This window comes from Hyla sarda, chromosome 4 (genome assembly GCF_029499605.1).
Source record: "Hyla sarda isolate aHylSar1 chromosome 4, aHylSar1.hap1, whole genome shotgun sequence".
NCBI classification, from domain to species: Eukaryota; Metazoa; Chordata; class Amphibia; order Anura; family Hylidae; genus Hyla; species Hyla sarda.
In genome coordinates this window covers 177,030,448-177,054,529 of record NC_079192.1, presented here as the reverse complement: position 1 = coordinate 177,054,529, position 24,082 = coordinate 177,030,448, and the positions used below count along the sequence as shown (strand labels likewise).

Genomic DNA, 24,082 nt, shown 5'->3' with positions numbered 1-24,082 from the left:
GTAGGGTTTCCCCTGACATTTGCATTGTTGTATTTCAAAGCTAAAGCTACAAGGGGGGGGGGGGAGCTGGGGAATTGTATAATGTATCATTGATTTTAACCCGTTAAGGACGCAGCTCATTTTCACCTTAAGGACGCAGCCCTTTTTTGTAATTCTGACCACCGTCACTTTAAGCATTAATAACGCTAAGATGCTTTTACCGATTATTCTGATTCTGAGAGTTTTTTTTCGTGACATATTCTACTTTAGAAAATTTCCGTCATTACTTGCATCCTTTTTGGGTGAAAAATCCCCAAATTTCATGAAAATTTTGCATTTTTCTAACTTTGAAGCTCTCTGCTTGTAAGGAAAATGTATATTCCAAATACATTTTATTTTTATTCACAAATACAATATGTCCACTTTATGTTGGCATCATAAAATGGACATATTTTTACTTTTTGAAAAAATTTGAAGGCTTCAAAGTATAGCAGCAATTTTCAAAATGTTCATGAAAATTGCAATATCTGAAGGGACAGATGTTACAGAACTACAACTCCCAGCATGCCTGGGCAGTCTAGGCATGCTGAGAGTTGTATTTTGGCAACATCTGGAGGGCCACCATTTGGGCACCACTGTAATAGTGGTCTCCAAACTGTGACCCTCCAGATGTTGCAAAACTACAACTCCCAGCATGCCCAGACAGCTTTTGGCTGTCTGGCCATGCTGGGAGTTGCAGTTTGGCAACCACTAGAAGGGCAGCAGTAAAGATCGCTTTACTGCCCCCTTCCTTTCTCCCACCCACCGTCGCTTCCCTACCTACCTGCGCCGCTGATCTCCACAGTCTCCAGCGATGATCGGCGGTCCCCACGGCATCTTGTTCTCAGGTAAAGGCCTCCATCTTCTCCCCCCGTTCTGCCCGACATCCATGGGTGGGCAGAGCGGGGGGGTTTCCATGGCAACCCCCTGTCGTGCCCTGCCATTGGTCAGAATTCCTTTCTGACCAATGGCAGGGGATAGGAGGAGATTGCAGCACTGCAATCTCGCTCCTATCCCTCAGGATGATCGGGGCTGTCACTGACAGCTCCGATCATCCCTATTTTCCGTGATTTTCCTTCAAAAAGGGGCATACAGATCGAGTTCCAGAAAGCTGTTCACAAAATCTATCAGCAGCTTTCTGCTACTCTAGACCGGGCTCTGCAGACAAACACCACGTGGGTAAGTTATTTCCGTGCCCTTCTTTAGGATTGATTGAAAAGTGCATCCCATTACCTTTTTATTTATTAATTTTTTTTATTTTATTTTTTTTAAAATAAGGCGAAAAAATAAAAGTAAATTAACCGTTGCCATTTATAAGTTCTTGTGTACTTGATATCAAGCAAACATCCTGACTTGAAATTGTAGGAAATGAAACTCAAAGCTTTCTGTTCCTAAAGCCAGAAAATGATGTTTATATGCCTATATGTTATGGTCTGTAACAGTAACAGCACTGCAATCTCGCTCCTATCCCTCAGGATGATCGGGGCTGTCACTGACAGCTCTGATCATCCCTATTTTCCGGGCGATCGGGTCACCAGAGACCCGATCAGCCCGGAATAGCAGAAAATTGCATGTCTGAATTGACATGTGATTTTTTGCGATCACCGACATGGACCCCCCTTTGCAATGTGCCGGGATCCCTGCTGAATGATTTTAGCAGTCATCCCGGTCAGTCCCCAACCGGCTAGCGGCGGGGACCGGAATTCCCGCGGGGGTATGCATACGCCCTACGTCCTTAAGGACTCGGGAGGCAGGGCGTATGCATATGCCCTACGTCCTGAAAAGGTTAATCTGTTATTAGAGACACTTTTTATTGAGATTTTTGCTTTTGGAAGTTTTTTCTAAAATTGGGTAGCTGTGCTACATAAATGTATTTTGTAAATTTTATCACAAAATTTGTTGCAAAGACCTGAATTTGTTGCAAATCTACACCAGCCCTGACCTGTCTTACAAAACTGGCAGAGAAGGAACCATACAAAGTGTATTTTAAAAAATGTATCACATGCCATGCAACCATTAAAAAATTTGGTGCATGTACACATTATCACCCCCACAAATAAAGGGGTAGAAAAATTGTTCACCTACACACCCCTTAATTCCTCCCCATGGTCCACAGGGATCTCATTGTTGAAAGAGATCAGTCAGGAGAAGGGTGTAAAAAAAAGAATTTCCAAAGCATCATATATACATGAAATTAAGTAAAGACAGTCATCATCAAGTGGAAATATGGCGTTACAGAGATCTTACCAACAACTGGACGTCCCTTCTGCCTACTGCAACATGAAAGGAACTACAGGATTTTTTTGCAAGTACTGGCTGTGTGCAGCCTGTGACAACAATCTCCTGTATTCTTCATATGAATGCTATGGGGTAGGATGGCAAAATGGAAGCCTTTTCGCACAAAAAAACCCACATCCAAGTCTGGCTAAAGTTTGCAAAAGCAAATAACAAGTCCCACTAAAGCACATAGGAAAATGTGTTATGGTCTGATGTAACCAAAGTTGTACTTTTTAGCCATAATTCCAAAAAGTGAAGTTACAGTGATTTGATTTGTCACAAACTTCTCGGCTCGGTGGTTGCTGGCTTTAGCCTACATAAATTAGTTCACCTTTCAGGTGCTCCGGTTGGGCTGGAAAAGTTGGATACAGTCCTAGGAGACTCTCACCTGAAAGCTGAACAATTTTATGTAGGCTAAAGCCAGCAACCACCGAGCCAAGAAGTTCATGACGAATCAAATCACTGTAACTTCGCTCATCTCTACTGCTCATAGCCCAAAAAGAACACCATACCCACAGTGAAGCATGGTGGTGGCAGCATCATGCTTTGGGGCATTTTTTCTTTAGCTGAAACCGGGGTCTTAGTCAGGGTGGATGGAAGTATGAGCAGTTCCAAATACAAGGCAGTTTTCTTCCGCAAAGATTTTAGTATGTTTTGCAATTGAATTGTACATGTTATAGGTCACGTATGATTTATCTTTGTCTCATTCTTTTATCCTCACCAGAACCTGGCAATTTACCATTGGTCTCTTTATATTCCCTGTATAAATGACTTAATTCTTTCTTATAAACATACAGTCATGGCTGTAAATGTTAGCACCCCTGAAATTTTTTAAGAAAATTTAAGTATTTGTCACAGAAAAGGATTGCAGTAACACGTTTTGCTATACACATGTTTATTTTCTTTGTGTGTATTGGAACTAAACCAAAAAGGGAGGAAAAAAAGCTAATTGGACATAATGTCACACCAAACTCCAAAAATGGTCTGGACAAAATTATTGGCACCCTTTCAAAATTATGGAAAAATAAGATTGTTTCAAGCATGTGATGCTCCTTTAAACTCACCTGGGGCAAGTAACAGGTTTGAGCAATATAGAAATCCCACCTGAAAGCAGATAAAAAGGAGAGAAGTTCACTTAGTCTTTGCATTGCGTGTCTGTGTGTGCCACACTAATGGACAACAACACCAAACAAGTTCCAAAGATATTCAAGCTGTCCCACAGGCTCAGGGAGCATCAGTGTCAGCGCGAACTATCCGTCGACATTTAAATGAAATTAAACGATATGGCAGGAGACCCAGGGGGACCCCACTGCTGGCACAGAGACCTAAAAAAGCAAGACTACATTTTGCCAAAATCCTTCTGGGAAAACGTCTTGTGGACAGATGAGACCAAGATAGAGCTTTATGGTAAAGCACATCATTCTGTTTACCGAAAACTGAATGAGGCATTACAAAGAAAAGAACACACTACCTACAGTGAAATATGGTGGAGGTTCAATGATATTTTGGGGTTGTTTTGCTGCCTCTGGCACTGGGTGCCCTGAATGTGTGCAAGGCGTCAAGAAATCTGAGGATTACCAACGGATTTTGGGTCGCACTGTACAGCCCAGTGTCAGAAAGCTGGGATCTTGGGTCTTCCAGAAGGACAATGACCCCAAACATAGGTCAAAAAGCACCCAGATGGCAACAAAAAGCTGTTCTGAAGTGGGCAGCAATGAGTCCAGATCAAAATCCCATTGAACACCTGTGGAGAGATCTTAAAATTGCTGTTGGAAAAGGCGCCCTTCCAATAAGAGAGACCTGGAGCAGTTTGCAAAGGAAGAGTGGTCCAACATTCTGGCTGAGAGGTATAAGAAGATTATTGATGGTTATCGGAAGCGACTGATTTCATTTATTTTTTTCCAAAGGGTGTGCAACCAAATATTAAGTTACGGGTGGCAATAATTTTTTCTAGACCATTTTTGGAGTTTGGTGTGACATTATGTCCAATTAGCTTTTTCCCCTCCTTTTTTTGGTTTAGTTCCAAAGCACAAACTAAGGGAATACATATGTGTATAGCAAAGCATGTGTTACTGCAATCCTTTTCTGTGAGGAATACTTCATTTTCTTGAAAAATTTCAGGGGTGCCAACATTAACGGCCATGACTGTATTCCTAAAGTGTATTTAGGGTTCCTTGTATATATTATTACAATACTGTGCATCTGAACTAAATACCAAATGGATGTTTCTTTATAGGACGTATGCTGATAAGCTAAGCCCTAAAGTGGTACAGTCCCTTTTGGACCTGCTTTGTAGCCAACTGAAGAACCTTCTTTCTCAGGCTGGAGTTGTGCCTACCATTAGTGAAAATGAGGAAGAGAAGAAATCTGATCTCTTAGGAGAGAGTGAAAGAAGGGACTTCAGAGGTAATAATGACACTAAAATAAGTTTTCACATTTAAGACACAATGTTGGATATTACAATGGTGCGTCTTTCCTTGTGTCCTATGAGCGTCCATATTTTTACGTGGACAAGACATAAATCCTATTTTAACCTCAGACACACATGTCTAGTTTTGTTTTCTCTGTCCCTGCAACCTATGTTTGTGACAGGCTCCCAGACCATTCTGCAGAATTGATTCTTATAGGGGGAGATTTATCAAAACCTGTGCAAAGGAGAAGTTGCCCATAGCAACCAATCAGATCGCTTTTTTCACTTTAGGCCTTGTTAAAAATGAAAGAAGCAATCTGGTTGCTATGGACAACTGGGCAACTTTTCCTCTGGACAGGTTTTGATAAATCTCCCCCATAGGATGGCGCCTATAAAAATTAATCAGGTGGCTCAGGGCAGTAAGTTATGCATAAACTTAAAGTTTAGCAGTGTGCCTTAGCAGACATGTGCATGCAGATTGTGTACATATTTTCTGACAAGATCAGTACCAAGTTCCATGGTGTACTGTGTTGTCAGTTAGACCATATTTTACTGTTACTCGAGCGCCAGGAAGACAACACACTGTTAGGCGATCTCGGTCTTTGTGACAGATCACCCTGTCTGTCCCCCTAATAATTGAGTGCCCCACTACCAGTACCTGTCTGGCCTGCCCTGCATTCCTCCTTCCCTCCTTCCTTACTGGAGCAGACACCCCCATGGCAATCAGAGGCAGAGTCCTGTTGCAGAACTGCTAGCTCTGAAATGGCATCCCCCTCATCTGCCATCTGCTAAACTTGTTGGGGTGTGCCAGTTCAGGACTAGCCTCCCTGACACTTTTCCCTCTACCCCTTTTTCTAACTGTAACCCATCTAGCTGCCTGACTGTCCTGCACCTCCGTCACACTATCCTCCCCCACCTCTACCCCAAAGAGTACTTGCTCAGTGAGCAAGAGACTCCTCTCCAAGTTGTCAATGCGTCTGTGTTGCCAGTTGCTCCTCTAGATCCAGGATCTGGGTTTCCAAATGAACATCTCGCACAACAATATGCACCCTCAAACTGCTGTACAAGGATTGCATACATTGTGCAAGATACACACTGGACTGCATTTTACAACTCAAAGGCCATACTAGATTTGGGGATTGCAAAAATTAACAGTAAAAAAACTATCAGATATTTCAATTTAACTCCCTGAAACTCACTTTTATACATACACTCACTTGTATACTTCAAACTCTTGTATACAGACACACAATCACTAGCTCAGACAATTGCTTAGTATACTTTCTTTTATAGTTACCAGACACCACCTCTCTCTTCCACTGCCTGGAAGTGAATGCAATATTGCTCTCCCATCCTGCAGCCCCGATCTTCAATTTGAGTATTGTATGTTAGATTTTTAATGTAACTTAATCCTATTCTTCCAGCTACACTCAGGAAGCAACGCACAGCAGAGCTTCATCTTGGTGACTTTCTAGTCTTCCTTCGCAGAGTAGTTTCTTCCAAGGCTATTCAGTCTAAGATGGCATCTCCCAAATGGACTGAAGTTTTACTGAATATTGCTTCTCAGAAGTGCAGCTCAGGTATTTGTATTCATGTGTTTATAACTTTTATTGTAATAGACTTCAAGATAATATCTGAATGTCTAACCTCTTAAGGACCAAGCCTATTTTGGGCTTAAGGACCAGGCCAATTTTTATTTTTACACTTTCGCTTTTTCCTCCTCCCCTTCTTAAAATCATAACGCTTTAAATTTTGCACCTGCACTTCTTTTTTTTATTTTTTTTATTTTTTTGCAACACCAATTTGTAATGTTTCTACGCAGTGCACTTTTCGGTAAAATTCACACCTTATCTTTATTCTGTAGGTCAAAACATTTACAAGGATACCAATTTATGTAGGTTTTATTTTATTTTACTACTTAAAAAAAAGAATCATAACTACATGCACTTCTTCTCTGACCCCTATTACTTTTTTTTTCTCCTGCATACTGGGCTATATAAGGGCTCAGGTTTTTTTATCGGTACCATTTTTGTTTTGATGGGACTTTTTGATCGCTTTTAATTAATTTTTTTTAATGGTATATGAAGTGACCAAAAATGCACAATTTTGGATGATGGTATTTTTTAACATGTACGCCATCGATCGTGTGGTGTAACTAACCTTTATTTTAATTGTTCGGACATTTACGCACATGACAATACCACATTTGTTTGTTTATTTTTGCTAACTTTATTAAAAAAAATTGAAAAAGGGGAGTGATTTGAACCTTTATTAGGGAAGGGGTTTATTCACTTTTATTAACTCCTCCTTTTTTTTTGTAGTCCCTATAGGGGTCTATAACATGCAATCTTGCGTTTGCATACACTGTTTAATGCCAAGCTTTGGCTCAGCATTTATCAGTGTTATCGATGCTCTACTGCTCTAGCCTGCAAAGCCTGGCTAGAGCTTCAGAGCACCGAAGGGAAAGCGAGGAGGCAGGTATGGGCCCTCCTGCCGTTCACTCAGCTGATGGGGACCTGTGATTTTTTTTAGCGGTTATCCCGGTGAGCTAACCGGCACGTTAACTCCCCCATTTAGATGCCGCAATCAACTTGGATTGCGGCATCTAAAGAGTTAATGCCAGGCATCTGCCCGATCGGCAATGTCCGACATTAACCGTGCGTCCTGCTGATAGCAACCAGGACCCACCGAGTATGAAGCGTGCTCAGCTTTTGAGCACGATTTAAACCCCGGTAACTGGACCAGGGTGTACAGTTATGCCCTTGGTCCTTAAGCACCAGGACTCAAGGGTGTACCTGTACACCCTTAGTCCTTAAGAGGTTAATAGTTTTTTTTTATCTTGAATCTTTTTCTGCAGGTGTACCACTTGTGGGGAATCTAAGAACAAGACTTCTGGCCCTACATGTCCTAGAGGCTGTTCTGCCTGCATGTGAGTCCAGCGTGGATGATGACCAGATGTCCCAGGTATGGTTTTGATGTGCATGCTTTATGGTTGATTCAGTGCATGCATTTTTCTATGAGGGAGCTTCTCAAACTCACTGGCAGGCCTGTTGGCCAGGCTTACTCTCACAGAATTGATAATTTGCTGCCTAAGCCTATTGCTGAGTTTGCAACATAGTTTACTCCAGACAAAGACAAACTCCTAATCCACTGTGAAAACAAATGCTAAAATATGTCTTGAGAAGGATCAACTCACTGGGTGATCAAGTTATATGTTGCCCATTGAAGCCTGTGAAAATGAAGGAAGGCACTAAAGAGTGAGACAGTGAGTAAGAGCTGAAAGCCATATCAAGTTTGTTATACCAATGCTTGATAAATGGCTTATACTGCTGTATAATGTCCTCTGTGCTGCTCCTTCTGAGGATGTGCTATAAAGGTATAGGGAGCAGGATCCCCTTCTTTGTGTGTGCAGTGTTTGGGCAACATCATAGCAGATAGTATCCACCCACTAGCTGAGAGCTATCAAATTATTAGAAATATATATGTCAGGTAATGAACAGAAGTAGCACTACTACTCATAAACACACACGTCTGCATATACTGAAAAGAAATAGGCATTCCTAATAAGTCACACACTGTTTGTTAAATACTAGCATTTCACTTATTTATAGGTGGTAGAGCGACTATTCTCTCTTCTATCTGACTGTATGTGGGAAACACCCATTGCTCAAGCTAAACATTCTCACCAGTTGAAGGAAAAAGAGCAAGAATCAAGACTGCAGGTAGTTCAGATTGACTTTTGAAACTAGTTAAGTATAACCTTCATATAATACAATATATTAAAAGCATCAGTTAATATCATTACAAAACTTGCAGAAGCCGGGGGATCTGGAAGATGAGGAAGAAGACCTCCCTATTCAGGAGGTTTCATTTGATCCTGAGAAAGCTCAGTGTTGCCTTGTGGAGAATGGACAGATTCTAACTCATGGAAGTGGTGGCAAAGGATATGGCCTGGCATCAACTGGGGTAACATCAGGTTGCTATCAGTGGAAGGTAAGATTGTTTAACATTCCAAAATATTGGACAATTATGAAGTTAATTGTACAAATAGAAGTGTAAAAATCCTTAATGAACATGGACAGTACAATTACACATTGTGATGCAGAAAGAGTGGAGACAACTTGAAGGTGCAAAAGAGCAAGGAACGATCAATTAGTTGGAACAACATTTTCTTGGGATTTGGGAGGTATGAATCACATAGAGAAAAGGGATAGGGAGGCTTCAATAACTGTCCTAGAAATTCCAATGCTAGTGTGGTTTGTGTTATTTTCATTCTGAGGGGTCTCCTTCTCTGGTGGAACGGGAACTGATATTTACAGGACTATATGTCAAAACAGAGAGGCTGTGGAAAAGAAACTAAGAAAATTTAATGCACACAAATAATGGGCGAGATTTATCAAAATCTGTGCAAAGGAAAAGTTGCCCAGTTGCCCATAGCAACCAATCAGATCGCTTCTTTCATTTTGCAGAAGTCTTGTTAAAAATTAAAGAACCAAGCTGATTGGTTGCTATGGGCAACTGGGCAACTTTTCCTCTGCACAGGTTTTGATAAATCTCCCCCAATGTTTTTGCACCATAATAAATACAAGGCAGTTACAGATCTTGTAGTACAGTGTTATTGATAAATTGTATGTACCCCCAAATGCCATGAAAAATACTACTTATTCTGCAATTACAAGCCTTCACATCTGCATTGATAAAAAAGGAGAAACGTTGTGGCGTTTTTTGATTTTCCTGTAATTGAATAGTGTAGGGTGCCCTAATCACACACTTTTTTTTTAAATACAGTTTTTTGATATGCCCTTCCATTCCTGTGATATGAGGGTTTATGGTTTGTTTGACAATCAGGTGGTTAGCGGGATTATACAGTCAGGGGGTGTAAATGTTTAGCAATGAGGGGCTTAAATTCAGAATACACACCCCCTGACTCTATTATCCTGCCCATGATCTTTTATTAAAATTAAGTCAGACAAACTACAAATCCACATAACTTGAGAAAAGAAAGGCGTATCAAGAAACTGTAAGAAAGTGTGCGGTTAGGATACCCTAAGATATTTAGTGATAATGCAATCTAATTTTTTTGTGGAGTGAGCCAGAAGTCCTCTTTAAAGTATCCTACTTGCTTCTCTTCTTTTAGTTTTATATTGTGAAAGAAAACCGTGGCAATGAGGGGACCTGTGTTGGCATTTCCCGGTGGCCTGTGCATGACTTCAATCACAGAACCACCTCTGATATGTGGCTATACCGAGCCTACAGCGGCAACCTGTATCACAATGGAGAACAGACTCTGACCTTACCTAGCTTTACTCAGGGAGACTTTATCACCTGTGTCCTTGATATGGAGGCTCGTACTGTGTCTTTTGGTAAAAATGGAGAGGTGAGATGAAGCTACGTTTTAATGTTTTTTTATTTCTATGCTTTTCTAAAATGTTAAAGGCTTTGTATTCATCTTTGTTTAGGCTACATTTTTTATTTATGGCTTACTCTGTGAATGCTTAGAAATGTTATCCAGCAGTTTTATTTTCTTTCATTCACAGGAACCCAAATTAGCATTTGAAGATATTGATGCTGCAGAGCTGTACCCTTGTGTAATGTTTTACAGTAGCAATCCTGGAGAGAAGGTAAATGTATTATCTATTTCCTTTTTAGTTTTTGCACATTAAAGAGCTTATCTAGTCAGTAAAAATTGATGGCCTATTTTCCACATATATAGGTTATCAATATTAGATCAGTGGGAGTCAGACTCCGGCACCTCTGTTGCCCAGCTGTTTTTTTGTTTGTTTTTTGTTTTGTTGTGTTAAGTAGCCCGCACAACAGAGAAGCACATCTGTTACATATACAGTTGCAATAAACTTGCTCACCCCCCCAAGCCCTCTCAAAACAAAATCTATGCACTTCACAATAGTGTATTCAAGAAAAAGAAAAGTTACAATAACTTATATCTAGTAAAACCTAAACAAAATGGGGCTTTTTGTACCTTTTGCTACAAATAGTATGATAATGCCAGGATTAGTGGACCTTACGCCCCCTCCCACAGACTTGCATTGAGGGGGCATGGCCGTGATGTCAGGAGGGGGCGTGACCAACCTCTGCAGCACGAAAACAGTGTTCGGAACATTTAGTTCCATGCTGGCCAGTGGAGTACCCCTTTAAGTAGTGTGGCATTTGAGTGCCGCAGCTCCTACAAACAGCCGATTGCCGTGGATGCCGGGAATCAGACCCTCATTCAGTTTAAAATGTAATAACTTAAGATACGTATCATGTTCAGCAAAGTGATTTTTGTGTTTTAGGTGAAGATCTGTGATATGCAAATGAGAGGCACGCCAAGAGATTTATTACCAGGAGATCCTATCTGTAGTCCTGTAGCTACTGTCTTGGCTGAGTCAAGTGTACAGCTTCTACGGACACTACATCGCACTGAACGTTGGACCCACTGCATCAACAAAAAAATGGTGGAGCGTTTGCAGAAAATCAAAGGTTGCCTGAGAGAAGCAGGCTCCAAGTTAAAGAAAAGTCGATCAGTCCAGAGTAGGGAAGAGCATGAAACCCGAGATGAGGAAGAGAAGGGGAAGCATGGGAGACATGGATTAGCAGAGCTGGGTGAAACCCAGCTAAAGACTTTGTGTGTTGAAGTATGGCCTGTTTTGGCTGTCATTGGAGGAGTGGATACAGGACTTAGGGTGGGTGGCAGGTGTGTCCACAAGCAGACAGGTCGTCATGCCACCCTGTTAGGTGTAGTAAAGGAGGGAAGCACTTCTGCCAAAGTTCAGTGGGATGAAGCAGAGATCACAATCAGGTATGAATATTTCTTATCTTCTGCTTCAAAGTACTGCTGCTGTATATTTTTTCATATTTAAATGTATTTAATATTTTCTTCAGTAAGAAGAGACAATGTTTTGATTATTTAAATCCCCTTTTGCTAGTAGTTTAACAGCATATCGCATTTTGTTCCACTTCTGAGATAGACAGTCATTGGCGATACCATTGCCTTGTGTTCCATTGCCCATGCAGTGCCACCACAGGGAAGATAAAGCTTTGCACAGTTCCCATTTAAATAACTGTGGTCTCTGTGCAATGCAGACATGTTGGGTCTCCCAGAACAAGTACTCTTCGTAGCAGCTAATAGCTTTAGTCTTTTGCAATAGATGAGGCATGAAGACCCTAAACAACAGATCCTTATTTATTAAGTCAGAATACCTGAAAATGGGTTTTTATAAACCAGGTAAACCCTTATTTTTTACATATCTAAGCACAGAATCTTTGGCTCCTCTAACTAGTAATGCTGTGCTTTAGGAATAATGTTTTATAACTGTCCAATAGTTAAGGTAGCCATATTGTTTTAATAGCTGTCAACCAAATGATCTTTTAGCTGTCACGTCCAATATAAACATGCTTGTTTGACTTGGACAAATTTGCATTGTATTTTTAAAAAGTCACTGCTAGACAATCACCAGTATTGACATTTCTCTTCAAACGAGTGGTCAAACAAGATCCAACCTTTATAGCTATACAGCTAAAAGATCATTTGTCATTCCACCGGTGTCCTCAGTTAGACAACACCATTTCATATGGACATCATAGTGGCCCACCAACCCTTTTTATCCATTTTTAAAAGATTACAGGGAGAACTTTCTAAAACCAGTGTCTCCCATGTGTCTCACTAGTTCCTAGCTAGTGTATATTTCAGTTTCAATATGTACTGGCTCTCTTGTGTAAATTGTAGTACATTTGGGGTGATTTATGCTAAGCAATGGGCATTAAAAAAAACTTAAAAAATAGAAGTGCATTGGTCCTTAATAATTTTTCCCCTACATACGTATACAGTGCAGTCTGAAAGTTTTCCAGCCCATTCATTTTTTTAAATAAAAATCAAGTTTTGCCCATCATTTTGCACTCTCAGTACTCCATAATGCGAAAGTGAAAACAAAATGTTAGAAATCTTTGCTAATTTATTAAAATGAGAAAATATAGCATTGACCTAAGTATTCAGACCCTTTACTCAGTACTTAGCTGAAGCACTTTTAGCAGCAATTGCAGCCCCCAGTCTTCTTGAGGATGAGGCAACAAGGTTTGCACACCTGCATTTGGGGATTTTTGGCAAATCTTCTCTGCAAATCCTTTCAAGCTCTGTCAGGTTGGATGGGGACTCTCTGTGAAAGTAATTTTCAAGTCTCTTCAGAGATGTTCAGATTTTCATTATTAATATCTCTGTATTTTGCTCCATTCAGCTTTCCCTCAACCCTGACCAGTCTGTCTGACCCAGTCCCTGAAAAACACACCCATAGCATGAAGCTGCCAGCGAAATGCTTCACTGTAGGGCAGGTGATGAGCAGTGCCTGGTTTCCTTTAGACATAATGCTTAAAATTATGGGCAAAAAAGTTCAATCTTGGTTTCATCAGACCAGAGATTCTTGTTTCTTACAATCTCACAGTCCTTTTTGTGTTTTTGTCTAAACTCCAGACAGGCTTTCATGTGTCTTTTTACTGAGGAGAGGTTTGTTTCTGGCCACTATGCCATGAAGCCCATATTGTGAAGTGCTACAGTGATGGTTGATCCAATAATACAGAGGAATAAAGAGACGGCGACTCACCAAATCTTCATGACTTCTTTGTCAGTCGTATTCACATCTTAACTGGGGGGGGGGGGGGGGGGGAGAGACATGCAGGGGGTATGTAGATGAACAGAGGCTACGGCTACCGTTTGACACTAGTTGTGCTTCATCGAGCCTCTTGGGAGTCATGAAGATTTGGTGAGTCGCCGTCTCTTTATTCCTCTGCATTATTGGATTTGATATGATGAACTTTTAAGACAGAGCACCACTATACTTCTATACATCTGGCAACAATATAGCACACATCACCTGTATTAATCCACCAGTGGCAGTGCCGAACAGTACCAATCTTTGTTTGGTTGTACAGTGATGGTTGACCTTCTACTATCTGTTCACAGGAACTTTTCAGCTCAACCAGAGTGACCATTGGGTTCTTGGTCATCTCTTTTAACAAAGCCATTCTCCCTGATAACTTAATTTGGTGGGACGGCCAGCTCTAGGAAGAGTCCTGGTTGTTCCAAACTTTTTCCATTTAAGAATTATGGAGGCCACTGTACTCTTGGGAACTTTTTTTGCACCCTTCTCCAGATATGTGCCTTTGAGCTCTTCATGCAGTTCTTTCCATCTCATGGCTTGTTTTTTGTTCTGATATGCATTATTAGCTGTGAGAGCTTACAGTATATAGACAGAGGGTGTGTTTCTAGATCATGTCCAATGATCTGAATTTACCACAGGTGACTCCAATCAAGATGATTAATAGAAATAGGAGACCCCCCCCCCCCCCCAGAGCTGAATTTCCAGTGTCATATCAAAGAGTTTGAATACTTATGTCCATACAAAATTGCAGTTTACATTTTTTTTTTTCATTTTCACATTCTCATTATGAAATACTGTGAGTGCAGGCAAACAATGTGAAAAGGTCTGAAAACTTTCCAAATGCATTGTGTTTTCAGCTGCAGCTTCCCTCTGGATCTACGATATAATCGCTGAGCAGATATGACATGGAACCCATTGATTTATAGGCAGCCATATTCTTTAGAACAAGCATTTGTCCTACGCTTTTTCAGTCTTCAGTCACGCTACTGTTTTACATGCTTTTTATTTTCATATAGTTTGTCACTCATTGAACGCATTAATACACAGAAATGTGTGTTTGTTTATTCTTTGTTATTAACACCCCCCCCCCAGAAAAAAAAAAATTTAATTGGCAATAATGTTTAAACAGGTGTAGGGTATTTTGAAAAAGCCAGATCGAAAAAATTACTTTGGTTGCTAAACTGGCTCTAGTTTTTGACATACTGGATACCCCTCTAATAATGGTTTACCCCTATACAATCTATAGCTGTTGACATATTCAGCATGTTCTCGGCATTAAAATGGTACTCCACCCCTAGACATCTTATCCCCTATCCAAAAAATAGGGGATAAGATGTCTGAACGTGCGGGGCCCGCCGCTGGGGACTCCCACAATCTCTGCTGCGGCACCCCGCTGTCATCACTGCACAGAGCAAATTCGCTCTGTGCGTTATGACTGGCGATACAGGGGCTGGAGCATTGTGACGTCACGGCTCCGCCCCCACGTGGCGTCACGGCCCGCCCCCTAAAGGCAAGTCTATGGGTGGGAGGGGGCGTGGTGACATCACGATGCTCCGGCCCCTGTATCGCCAGTCATTATGCACAGAGCGAGTTTGCTCTGTGCAGTGATGAAAGCGGGATGTCTAGGGGCAGAGTACGATTTTAAATAATGAAAAACTAAAAATCAGGAATCTCCAATGGTCTCCACTTGTGTACATTTAATTCATAGATAAGTTCACAAGTTCTGAACGATGCTGAGGCTTCTGCCTGGTATACTTACATCTGGGGTAACTTGAGTAACTACACTGGTTATGAAGAGTTGGGGCAAATATGCTCCAAAAGGTTCAAAATGTGTGTACTGATATGAGCATGAAGTTACTTATACACTGTTTTTATTTGTACCATTAAACTTTATTGTTCTTTTAAGTACACTATTAGGTATTTTTTGTGTTTTGTTTTTACTTATTGTATGATCTGGGCCAGTTTCCATGTGAATTGTGGGAAGGTTGACCATATATGTTTGCATTTGTTATGTTTTTCAGTGGGGTATCCATTAACTCAAAAATTAGAGCCAATGTAGCAAAACCTAACACATATTCTAAATAAGTGCTAAAAGTTTTCTTGCTGTAATATTCATTGCATTGACCAATGTAAGGGATCTTGGTCAATAGTTTTTTTTTTAGTTTATAATTTCCCCCCAAAAAATAGTAGTTGGCAGTATTAATTATGTATACAATATATTTATGATAGTGTTCCAACCCCATGTCTCCTCAATGACTGTGGTGTTCTATGTTTACCTGTTTGTCCTTTATCCTCCTTAATGTCTCTTAATATGTCCTGTGCTGCTGATGCTGTGGTAGTTTGTTTTAATCTTTGCTGTTTTTATTTCTGAGTAATCTAAATTCTTATTTATGAAAACTAATCCTTAGGGATCTAAAGGTTTTGTCTACACAGCCATGAGATTGTAGCAGTTTTTTATGGTTGCCAGAACCTGATCCCTGCAATCTAAGTGGTTGCCTTGGACAACGTTCCACATTGTAGACTAATTTTCGTAAATAAGACCCTACATTTATACTTGAATGCTCGCCATCAATTGCTTGACAATTATCAACATTGTTTCCTATACTCTCCTCTTGTCTGTCCCTCACTTGCCTTTTCCTGTGTCGTTCTGATTTTTTTCTCAACCAAAGCTTCCCAACTTTTTGGTCGCCTAGTGACACTCCTCTCTACAATCTGGAGCCCTGTGACCCCTCTCCCTTCGATGTGGCTCGTTTCCGTGGGCTGACTGCCTCTACACTACTTGACCTTACATACCTGACAGGCATCCATGAAGATCCCGGCAAATCAATCGCCAAACGTCATGAAAAGAAACACCGTCATGAATCAGAAGAGAAAGGGGACCCAGAGCAGAAGGCTGACTCTGAATCTACAGATCGAGCAGCAGAGGATAAAATCATTACCAATATAGCTTCTAAATCCGAAAATGAATCTATTACACTTCTGAGTGAAACCCCAGCTGGCGATCAACAACATCATTCTGTCGATGGGAAACGTAAAAGTCATGACCACCTCTCGCGAAGCCACGATGTTGCTCAGTCTGAAATAAGGGCTGTTCAGTTATCCTACATAAACTTAGGAGCCATGAAATCCTTAGGTGCACTGCTAAGCTGCAGCAAATATGCTGAGCTGCTTCTTATTCCAAAGGTGCTTGCAGAAAATGGGCACAATTCAGACTGTGCGAGCTCCCCTGTTGTACATGAGGATGTGGAAATGAGAGCTGCCCTGCAATTTCTTATGCGTCACATGGTGAAGAGAGCTGTTATGAGATCACCCATAAAGAGGGCATTGGGATTGGCTGACCTGGAGAGAGCTCAAGCCATGATTTACAAGCTGGTGGTTCATGGATTGCTGGAAGAACAGTTTGGCAGCAGGATTAGACAAGGTATACTCCACAAAATGTATACAGAGATTATGTTAAAGAACTTTGTTTCTTTAGCAATATTTTTTTAATTACATTCTGATAATGTTGCGTCTCGGGCTATGTTCACACACACACACACACCTGTTTTTAAAATCTAATGTGTTTTATAAAAGTCTATGGAAAAGCAGCTGTGCATACACTGTTTTTTTAAAACCACAAAATTCTTGAAATGACAGCTGTGTTTTTTTAAAGGAAATCTCTCATGGATAAAAACTTATCCTCTATCTGCTGGATAGGAGATAAGTTTTAGATCGCGGGGGGTCTAACTGCTGGCACCCCCATCCCCTGTCCCCCCCCCCACGATCTGTATGTATTCACGGCTCATCACAACGCCCGCTCAAAGTGGGGGCCGACACCTCCATTTATCTCTAAGGGAGAGATGTTCGTCTATCTTCGGCTCTCCCATAAACATACATGGAGGGGGCGTGGCAGCCCCCGCTTTCGGTGGGGGTTGTGACGTGCCACTCCAAGGTAAAGGAAAGCCAGGGCTCCATACAACAGATCGCTGGGGGCCCCCCTGCACTCAAACCCTCCCGCAATCTGAAGTTTTGAGACTACTCCTTTAAACTTTTTTTTTTTTTTTTTACTTATTTTACAGCTGACTTTTTGTTTTGATTTTGCAGTGTGTAAACATAGCCTCAAAGTGTAATTTCTTAGTAGTATGTAGGGTTTTGATGTTTGTGATTTATATCTTTATATAACCTTTAAGCTGGCCATATACTCAATTATGGGTAAAGGGGTACTCCACCCCTAGGCATCTTATCCCCTTTCCAAAGGATAGGGGATAAGATGTCTGATTGTGATGGGACCCCCCCCCCCCCCCGCAATCTGAGTGTAGCACCCTAACATATGGTACTGTTTAGAATGCTGGGTTCCCGCAGCGGGGTCATCCCACGACTCCTTGTGATGTCATTCCATGCCCTTCTATTTATGTCTATGGATAGGGGATGTTTAGGGGCAGAGTACCACTTTAAATCCTGATTTTGTGTTTTCATTTATGCTCAGTTTAGGAAATAAAGTATTCTTTTAAAAGTATAAACACCAAGATTTTTCTATCTGCCTGAAACCAAAGATACTGGTCTTCCCAATGGCAATCAATCACAGATCAGCTTTCATTGAGATCTGAAAGATGAGCTGTGAATGGTGGTTATAGGCAAAAACAGACAGTTTTTTGTTTCAGGCAGACTGATAAATCTGTCCAATGTTTTTTGGACAACATGTTTAGATCAATTTGTAGCAAAACCAAAAGCTTTGGCAAATTTCCTGAAAATCAAACTTATTTAGAAAAATATAATGTACAAGCAGATGGCATCTCTTAGATATATCACAGAATAGACTGATGGGTTTCCAGCATTTACATGCTCTAAGTCATGCTCTTAGTCATATGACTACTATGACTAAGAGCATGTAACTTCTGGAAATGCATCAGACAATTCAGTGTTTTATATTTTTCTTAATTAAGAAGTTCGATTTTACACATTTGCCTTGGATTTTTGGTTTTTCTATACATGGACAGTGTTTGAGTTGACTCCCTGTTGCATTCCCAGCTACCTGTGCCTTTTCCTATTGGGGGTTTGGTGAGATTTACTACTTATATTATGGATTATTTTGATCATTGCAGACATCATGCCACGTATATCCCTATAACTACCCCAAGACTAAACTTTTTTCTTCTTTTATTTAACATATTGTATGTTTTTGGGTTTTTTTTAGACCAAAAAATGGTACACCATCTGTTTTCCATTGACTTAAAAATAAAAAAAAGTCTGTAACATTTTCCTTTTGTGTGTTTTTGTTTTTTGATATACACAATCTTTAAGTTGATTAAAGGAGATATGCAACATAAAACCTTTATGTCCCCCTGTGCCCAGGCTGCAAAAACAAATAAAACACACTTTAACTCCCCTTCCTACGTTTCCCTGTTGCTTTGGCATCGGCGTCCCATTCTTTCGCTGCTTCTGGGCTCCCTGCTTCTAAGGCTCGAAACGTCACACTGCGGTCAGCGTATCGCCGGCTGCAGTGATGTCCCGTCGTGGCCGTTGATAGGCTGAGCGCACTGTCATGTAAGGAGTCGGCCCCAGCTTTTTACATGAGTGCACTCAGCCCTCAGCCTGTCACCGGCCAAGGCGGGACATCAATGCTGCCGGCGATACGCTGACCGCAGCTTAACATTTCGAGCCTGAGAAGCAGGGAGCCCAGCAGCAGCGGAGGAACTGGACGCCGATACCGGAGCAACAGGGGAACATAGGAAAGGGAGTTAAAGTTTGTTTTATTTGCTTTTGCAGCCCGGGCACAGGGGGGCATAAAGGAGATATAAAACATGAAACCTTTAAGTTGTTGCATACAGCAAAATTAAACATACTGTAACAAAAAACCATGAAACAGAGACAAAAATGGGATGTGAACACACCATTACTTAAAATTCAGAAAGGAAGTTACATCTATTTATGTTGTTATAATTATAACAATGTAACATTTTAAATTATGGTTCCTAATAACTCTCTCTTATACCTGATCGGTGACTATTTTATGCATCATATCTTTCTTTCTTCCAGATATAGATCAACAAGCTGAGGATAATGACCAGGTTCATCAAGCTCAGACACCGGTCACCACCAGCCCATCCGCATCCAGCACCACCTCTTTCATGAGTAGCTCACTAGAGGACACTACAACAGCTACCACTCCAGTCACAGACACTGAAACAGTCCCAGCATCTGAGTCTCCTGGAGTTATGCCTCTTAGCTTGCTGAGGTACATGCTAATTGTGTGTTTGTATATTTTTTCTTTCGATTAAAAAATGTCCCGTCTGGAGAAAAAATATTTATGTTCACTTTTTCCGCAGAGTCTGGGATCAAGAAATTATGCAGGGAAATATCTGCCGTGGCAATATTGTAGTGTCAATCGAGATCACTGATGTCCGCCATGGCTCGTGGGTCCCTGGCTGCTGATAGCAGCCGGGACCCGATGTGCATGATGCAGGCACCAGTCCGGTGCTCGTGTCATGTGCAGGACGTAAATGGACGTCCTGGTGCGTTAGTACCACCGCATCAAGACGTACATTTATGTCCATTGTCCTTAAGGATTTATGGTATCCCTGTGCCAGCTGAGCAGTGAGCTTGGTTCCCAAGTCATAAAGCTTTTCTTTTATAGCGCATCACCTTATATAGTAAAGATTAAAAATTGTTTTGGGAACATGCTGGCAGGTCCTCATTACTAATAAACTATGTAAGTGGGTGTCTGTAAGGGCTGGATACATTAAGAAATGGGTAGTGCTTTGTGATTCACATTTCCTGTGTGGAAACTTGTTATATTTGTTCCAGCGTTTAGCGTCTTACATTTCTTCTTTTAGGCAAATGTTTTCAAGCTACCCAACAACAACAGTGCTGCCCACACGCCGTGCACAGACCCCTCCTATTACATCACTGCCCACATCACCCACAGATGAAGTGGGAAGAAGGCAGAGCCTGACATCTCCTGACTCTCAACCATCAAGGCATACCAACCGTACAGGTAGATGTACAAATAAATCATATTGTGCAAGTTAATATGGATCTGGTATTTAAAACAGTATAAAAGTAGAATTACACCTGGTAACTGCAGTTCTAGAAACCTGGAATACCTAAGGGTATTACAGAATACAACAGATGACTCTTATTAAAGTATGTGGCACAAAGTAAACAATGCTCAATATGTATACATTTTTTTTTAGTAGTTTCCCACATAATGCCTCATCCCTTCACAATCCCAAATGTAATGTTTATAGCTGGTCGCCCTGGGTTACGACTTGTAGTTCAGCTTTAGCTTTCTATCGGAGTGTGCTGAGTTCAAGCACTAGATACAACTCAGTAATGGACAATATAGGATACCCTTCATGTTGATGCTGAACCTGTTGTCATAATTGACTATAATTCATTGTTTATCTTCACAGCTCTATCAGATCCCAGTAGCCGCCTTTCTACATCTCCCCCACCTCCTGCTGTGGTCGTTCCTCTGCTAGAAATGGGCTTCCCCATAAGACAAATCAAGAAGGCAATGGAAGCCACTGGTATTTGTTCATGTCTTGTTTTGTGGCATTTTAAGGGTTTCTGATCCTTTAATATATGATATTTATCCATTTTAATATGGGTTTTTAACTTTGCTCTTAATGTGTTTTGACTTTTATTGCTTATCTTACTGATAAAAGGCTTTGCACACTGACAGTTCATTTCAACATTAGGGAACAAATGCGTGGTCTGACATTTTTTTTATGTATTGCCTAGAATTTTTTTATTTTTGGTTTTAACTGATAAGACATTATAGTAAAACAAGTTATATTTTCTAATCTGTTTCTATTTTCTAAATGTAAAATGTATTTCTTTGAGAGCCACCATTCTGCCTGATCTTTTTTTGACAGCATTTTTGCTTTATGGCAAGCCCCATTGACATGGGGGAGATTTATCAAAACCTGCCCAGAAGAAAAGTTGCTAAGTTGTCCATAGCAACCAAATCAGATCGCTTCTTGTGAAAAATGAAAGACAAAATCTGATTGGTTGCTTTGGGCAACTCAGCAACTTTTCCTCTGGGTAGGTTTTGGTGAATCTCCCCCTATTTGCATGAATGGGTTAGTTTAATAAGCTCTGTGACATGTGCAGAGGGCATTCCACAGGAAAGGGGGAGGCTGAGCTTTAGCCATACCCAGAAGCTTATTTCATGTTTCACCATAAAACAATGGCTTTGTTGCAGTTGGCACTGAACTACGAATACGAATGTGGCTGTGCAATATCAAACCGATAATCGGTCGATCCCTAGTACTTATGTTTATTTCTTTTAGGTGCTCGAGAAGCTGACCCCCAAAACATCACGGTGTTGGCTATGTGGATGATAGAACATCCAGATGATGAGGAAAGATACTCTGGCAGAACCAGTGAACAGTGTCAGGGTGGTGCAATTTCAGGCGCAGGGGGTAAAGCCAGTGATGTTTTCACAGGAGACATTTCCTCCTCGGACACCCCAGAATTGGAAGAATGCTTTTGTGAAAGGTTAGTTATGTATATTTAAAAGTTTTGGCAGTGTGGAATTTTTTACTGCTTTTTGGGGTTGTACAAATTCGCAGTGGCCACATGTTAGTTGGAAATTCATAGTAAAATAGAAAAAATAAATAAATAAATAAAAAAAAACACAAGCCAAAATACTTTGAATGTATGCTTTTTCAAGTTTGCCTTTCCCAAATTCTGCAACGCAGAGTCAAGACACGATGTAGTGAGAGAGTGTGTAAGGCTTTTTGTTACTCTTTTGTCTCTTAAAAGTGTCCAATAAAAGCTAGGCAGCATTTTTTCATGGGAGAACAGTGGTATCATAAAAGCGCAGTGAATCTATAAGGAGAAAAGACAGCAGAGCTTCTTATGGGATAGGCAGGGTGTGCTTTAAAGGAAATCTGTCATCAGAATCACCCGCACTAAACCTGTTACACAGGCTTGTAGTGCGGGTGATCCTGATTAAAATGCTCCTTACCTGGTTAAAAATGGTTCAGCGCTTCTTAAGATATCTTTATTTTTAGTTTTCTGTTATTCCCTGGCTTGGGACTCAGTGGGAGGTGTTATCATCTGGGACTCGGCCACACGTCATTCTAGCTGGGCGGAGCTGCCGCCCGGCTCATGAATATTCATGAACTTAGACCGAGAAAGAAGAATTAGACCAGGAGGATAAGTTCATGAATATTCATGAGCCGGGCGGCAGCTCCGCCCAGCTAAAATGACATGTGGCCGAGTCCCAGATGATAACACCTCCCACTGAGTCCCAAGCCAGGGAATAACAGAAAACTAAAAATAAAGATATCTTAAGAAGCGCTGAACCATTTTTAACCAGGTAAGGAGCATTTTAATCAGGATCACCCGCACTACAAGCCTGTGTAACAGGTTTAGTGCGGGTGATTCTGATGACAGATTTCCTTTAAAAGGCATGGTAGGAAGGTAGGGGCAATTTCGCTCACCTTTTTGTGGTTGTGTGCCAGACACAACCACCTTAAACAGTGTATTGGAACGGTGCAGCCTCCCTGGTGTCGGCGGTCAGGAAGCCTTGGCCGATAGTAGAAGTATCATAACAGCCCCTTTTTCCTTGCACAGACTGTCTGCCCATACCCACTTGGACGTGCGCCGACAGCTATACCCCAAGCTGACGCCTCATGTCCAGGATAGTTATTGATTCCAGCCACATGCTTGCGCAAGCCTCTGTCCCAACGGATGTGCGCTGACAGCCGATACGAGAGCTGTCAGCTCACTCAGTCTATGTCACGGAACGAATTGTAATTTTTATTCAAACTCTCAGTATATGGCATTAACCACAGACCACACACGTAACATAGACAACTGTTATATTACTCCACAACAAGTTTTCAGATTGCCGTATGATCTACTGCTGTTTGACATTGTTTACACAGTACGTCACTCTCCTGCATTTCTGGCAGGAGAGCGGACATCAAACTCCAAGCACCTAATTTTTTTTAGCGCCTTTTCTGTCTTTATAAGGCACATTGTTACCATTACCTGTATATGCCACTGTAACCTTGAGAAAGAGGCAGGTTAAGCCTCAAAACTCGTCTGTTGATTTTGGCACCATAATAAATGAACTTTTTTACTCACACATCACGGGTTGTGATTCTTGCCTAACGGATTGCGCCTGACTACCCCTGGATCTTCTACACTCTGTTTTAGGATAATCATAAAAGCGCAAAAATTATTGTAATATGTATCAGAAGGCTGGTAACTGACCATTTCTACTAGATGTGTATATTAAGGCCTCAGAGAGTGAGAGCGACAATCTTAATGTTTCAGATTGCTGACAGTTATTTTTTTGCATAGTGTTTGATAATGCTTAACAAATACTGTATTTTTTTTTCTGGTTAGTGCTTATGTTGCCATATTTTGGTACATTACAGCCTTAAGTTAAATGTTTTGTTAATGTGAATTTTATGTGATGGCTCAGAACGCAATAGTCTAATTTGGTGAAGTGAAATGAGAAAAATATGTAAATAAACTATTGTTTAGAAATAGAAAACCTAATTGGCATGTGCGTATGTATTCACCCCATTTGTTAGGAAGCCCATAAAAAGCTCTGGTGCAACCAATTGCCTTCAGAAGTCACATAATTAGATTGCACACAGGTGGACATCATTTCACTAAGTGTCACATGATCTGTCATTACATATACACACCTTTTTTGAAAGGCCCCAGAGGCTGCAACACCTAAGTAAGAGGCATCAGTAACCAAACACTCTCATGAAGACCAAGG

At 41.0% G+C, this 24,082-nt stretch overlaps 1 protein-coding gene across 9 annotated transcripts in view; it reads left to right on the top strand.

The window, feature by feature from the left end:
- HERC1 (HECT and RLD domain containing E3 ubiquitin protein ligase family member 1) overlaps positions 1-24,082 on the top strand; it is a 192,823-nt gene that overhangs the window by 88,752 nt on the left and 79,989 nt on the right. For 7 of the 9 annotated variants that reach the window (XM_056572870.1, XM_056572876.1, XM_056572868.1 and 4 more), the window contains 13 exons: positions 4,532-4,701; positions 6,130-6,285; positions 7,563-7,669; positions 8,317-8,427; positions 8,522-8,698; positions 9,843-10,082; positions 10,243-10,326; positions 10,996-11,501; positions 16,023-16,774; positions 19,369-19,567; positions 20,166-20,326; positions 20,745-20,861; positions 21,627-21,834. In XM_056572870.1, the coding sequence (XP_056428845.1) occupies positions 4,532-4,701; positions 6,130-6,285; positions 7,563-7,669; positions 8,317-8,427; positions 8,522-8,698; positions 9,843-10,082; positions 10,243-10,326; positions 10,996-11,501; positions 16,023-16,774; positions 19,369-19,567; positions 20,166-20,326; positions 20,745-20,861; positions 21,627-21,834 (2,988 nt within the window). The remainder of the gene's footprint in view (positions 1-4,531; positions 4,702-6,129; positions 6,286-7,562; positions 7,670-8,316; positions 8,428-8,521; positions 8,699-9,842; positions 10,083-10,242; positions 10,327-10,995; positions 11,502-16,022; positions 16,775-19,368; positions 19,568-20,165; positions 20,327-20,744; positions 20,862-21,626; positions 21,835-24,082) is intronic. The other 2 variants (XM_056572873.1, XM_056572875.1) reach the window with 2 other exon arrangements.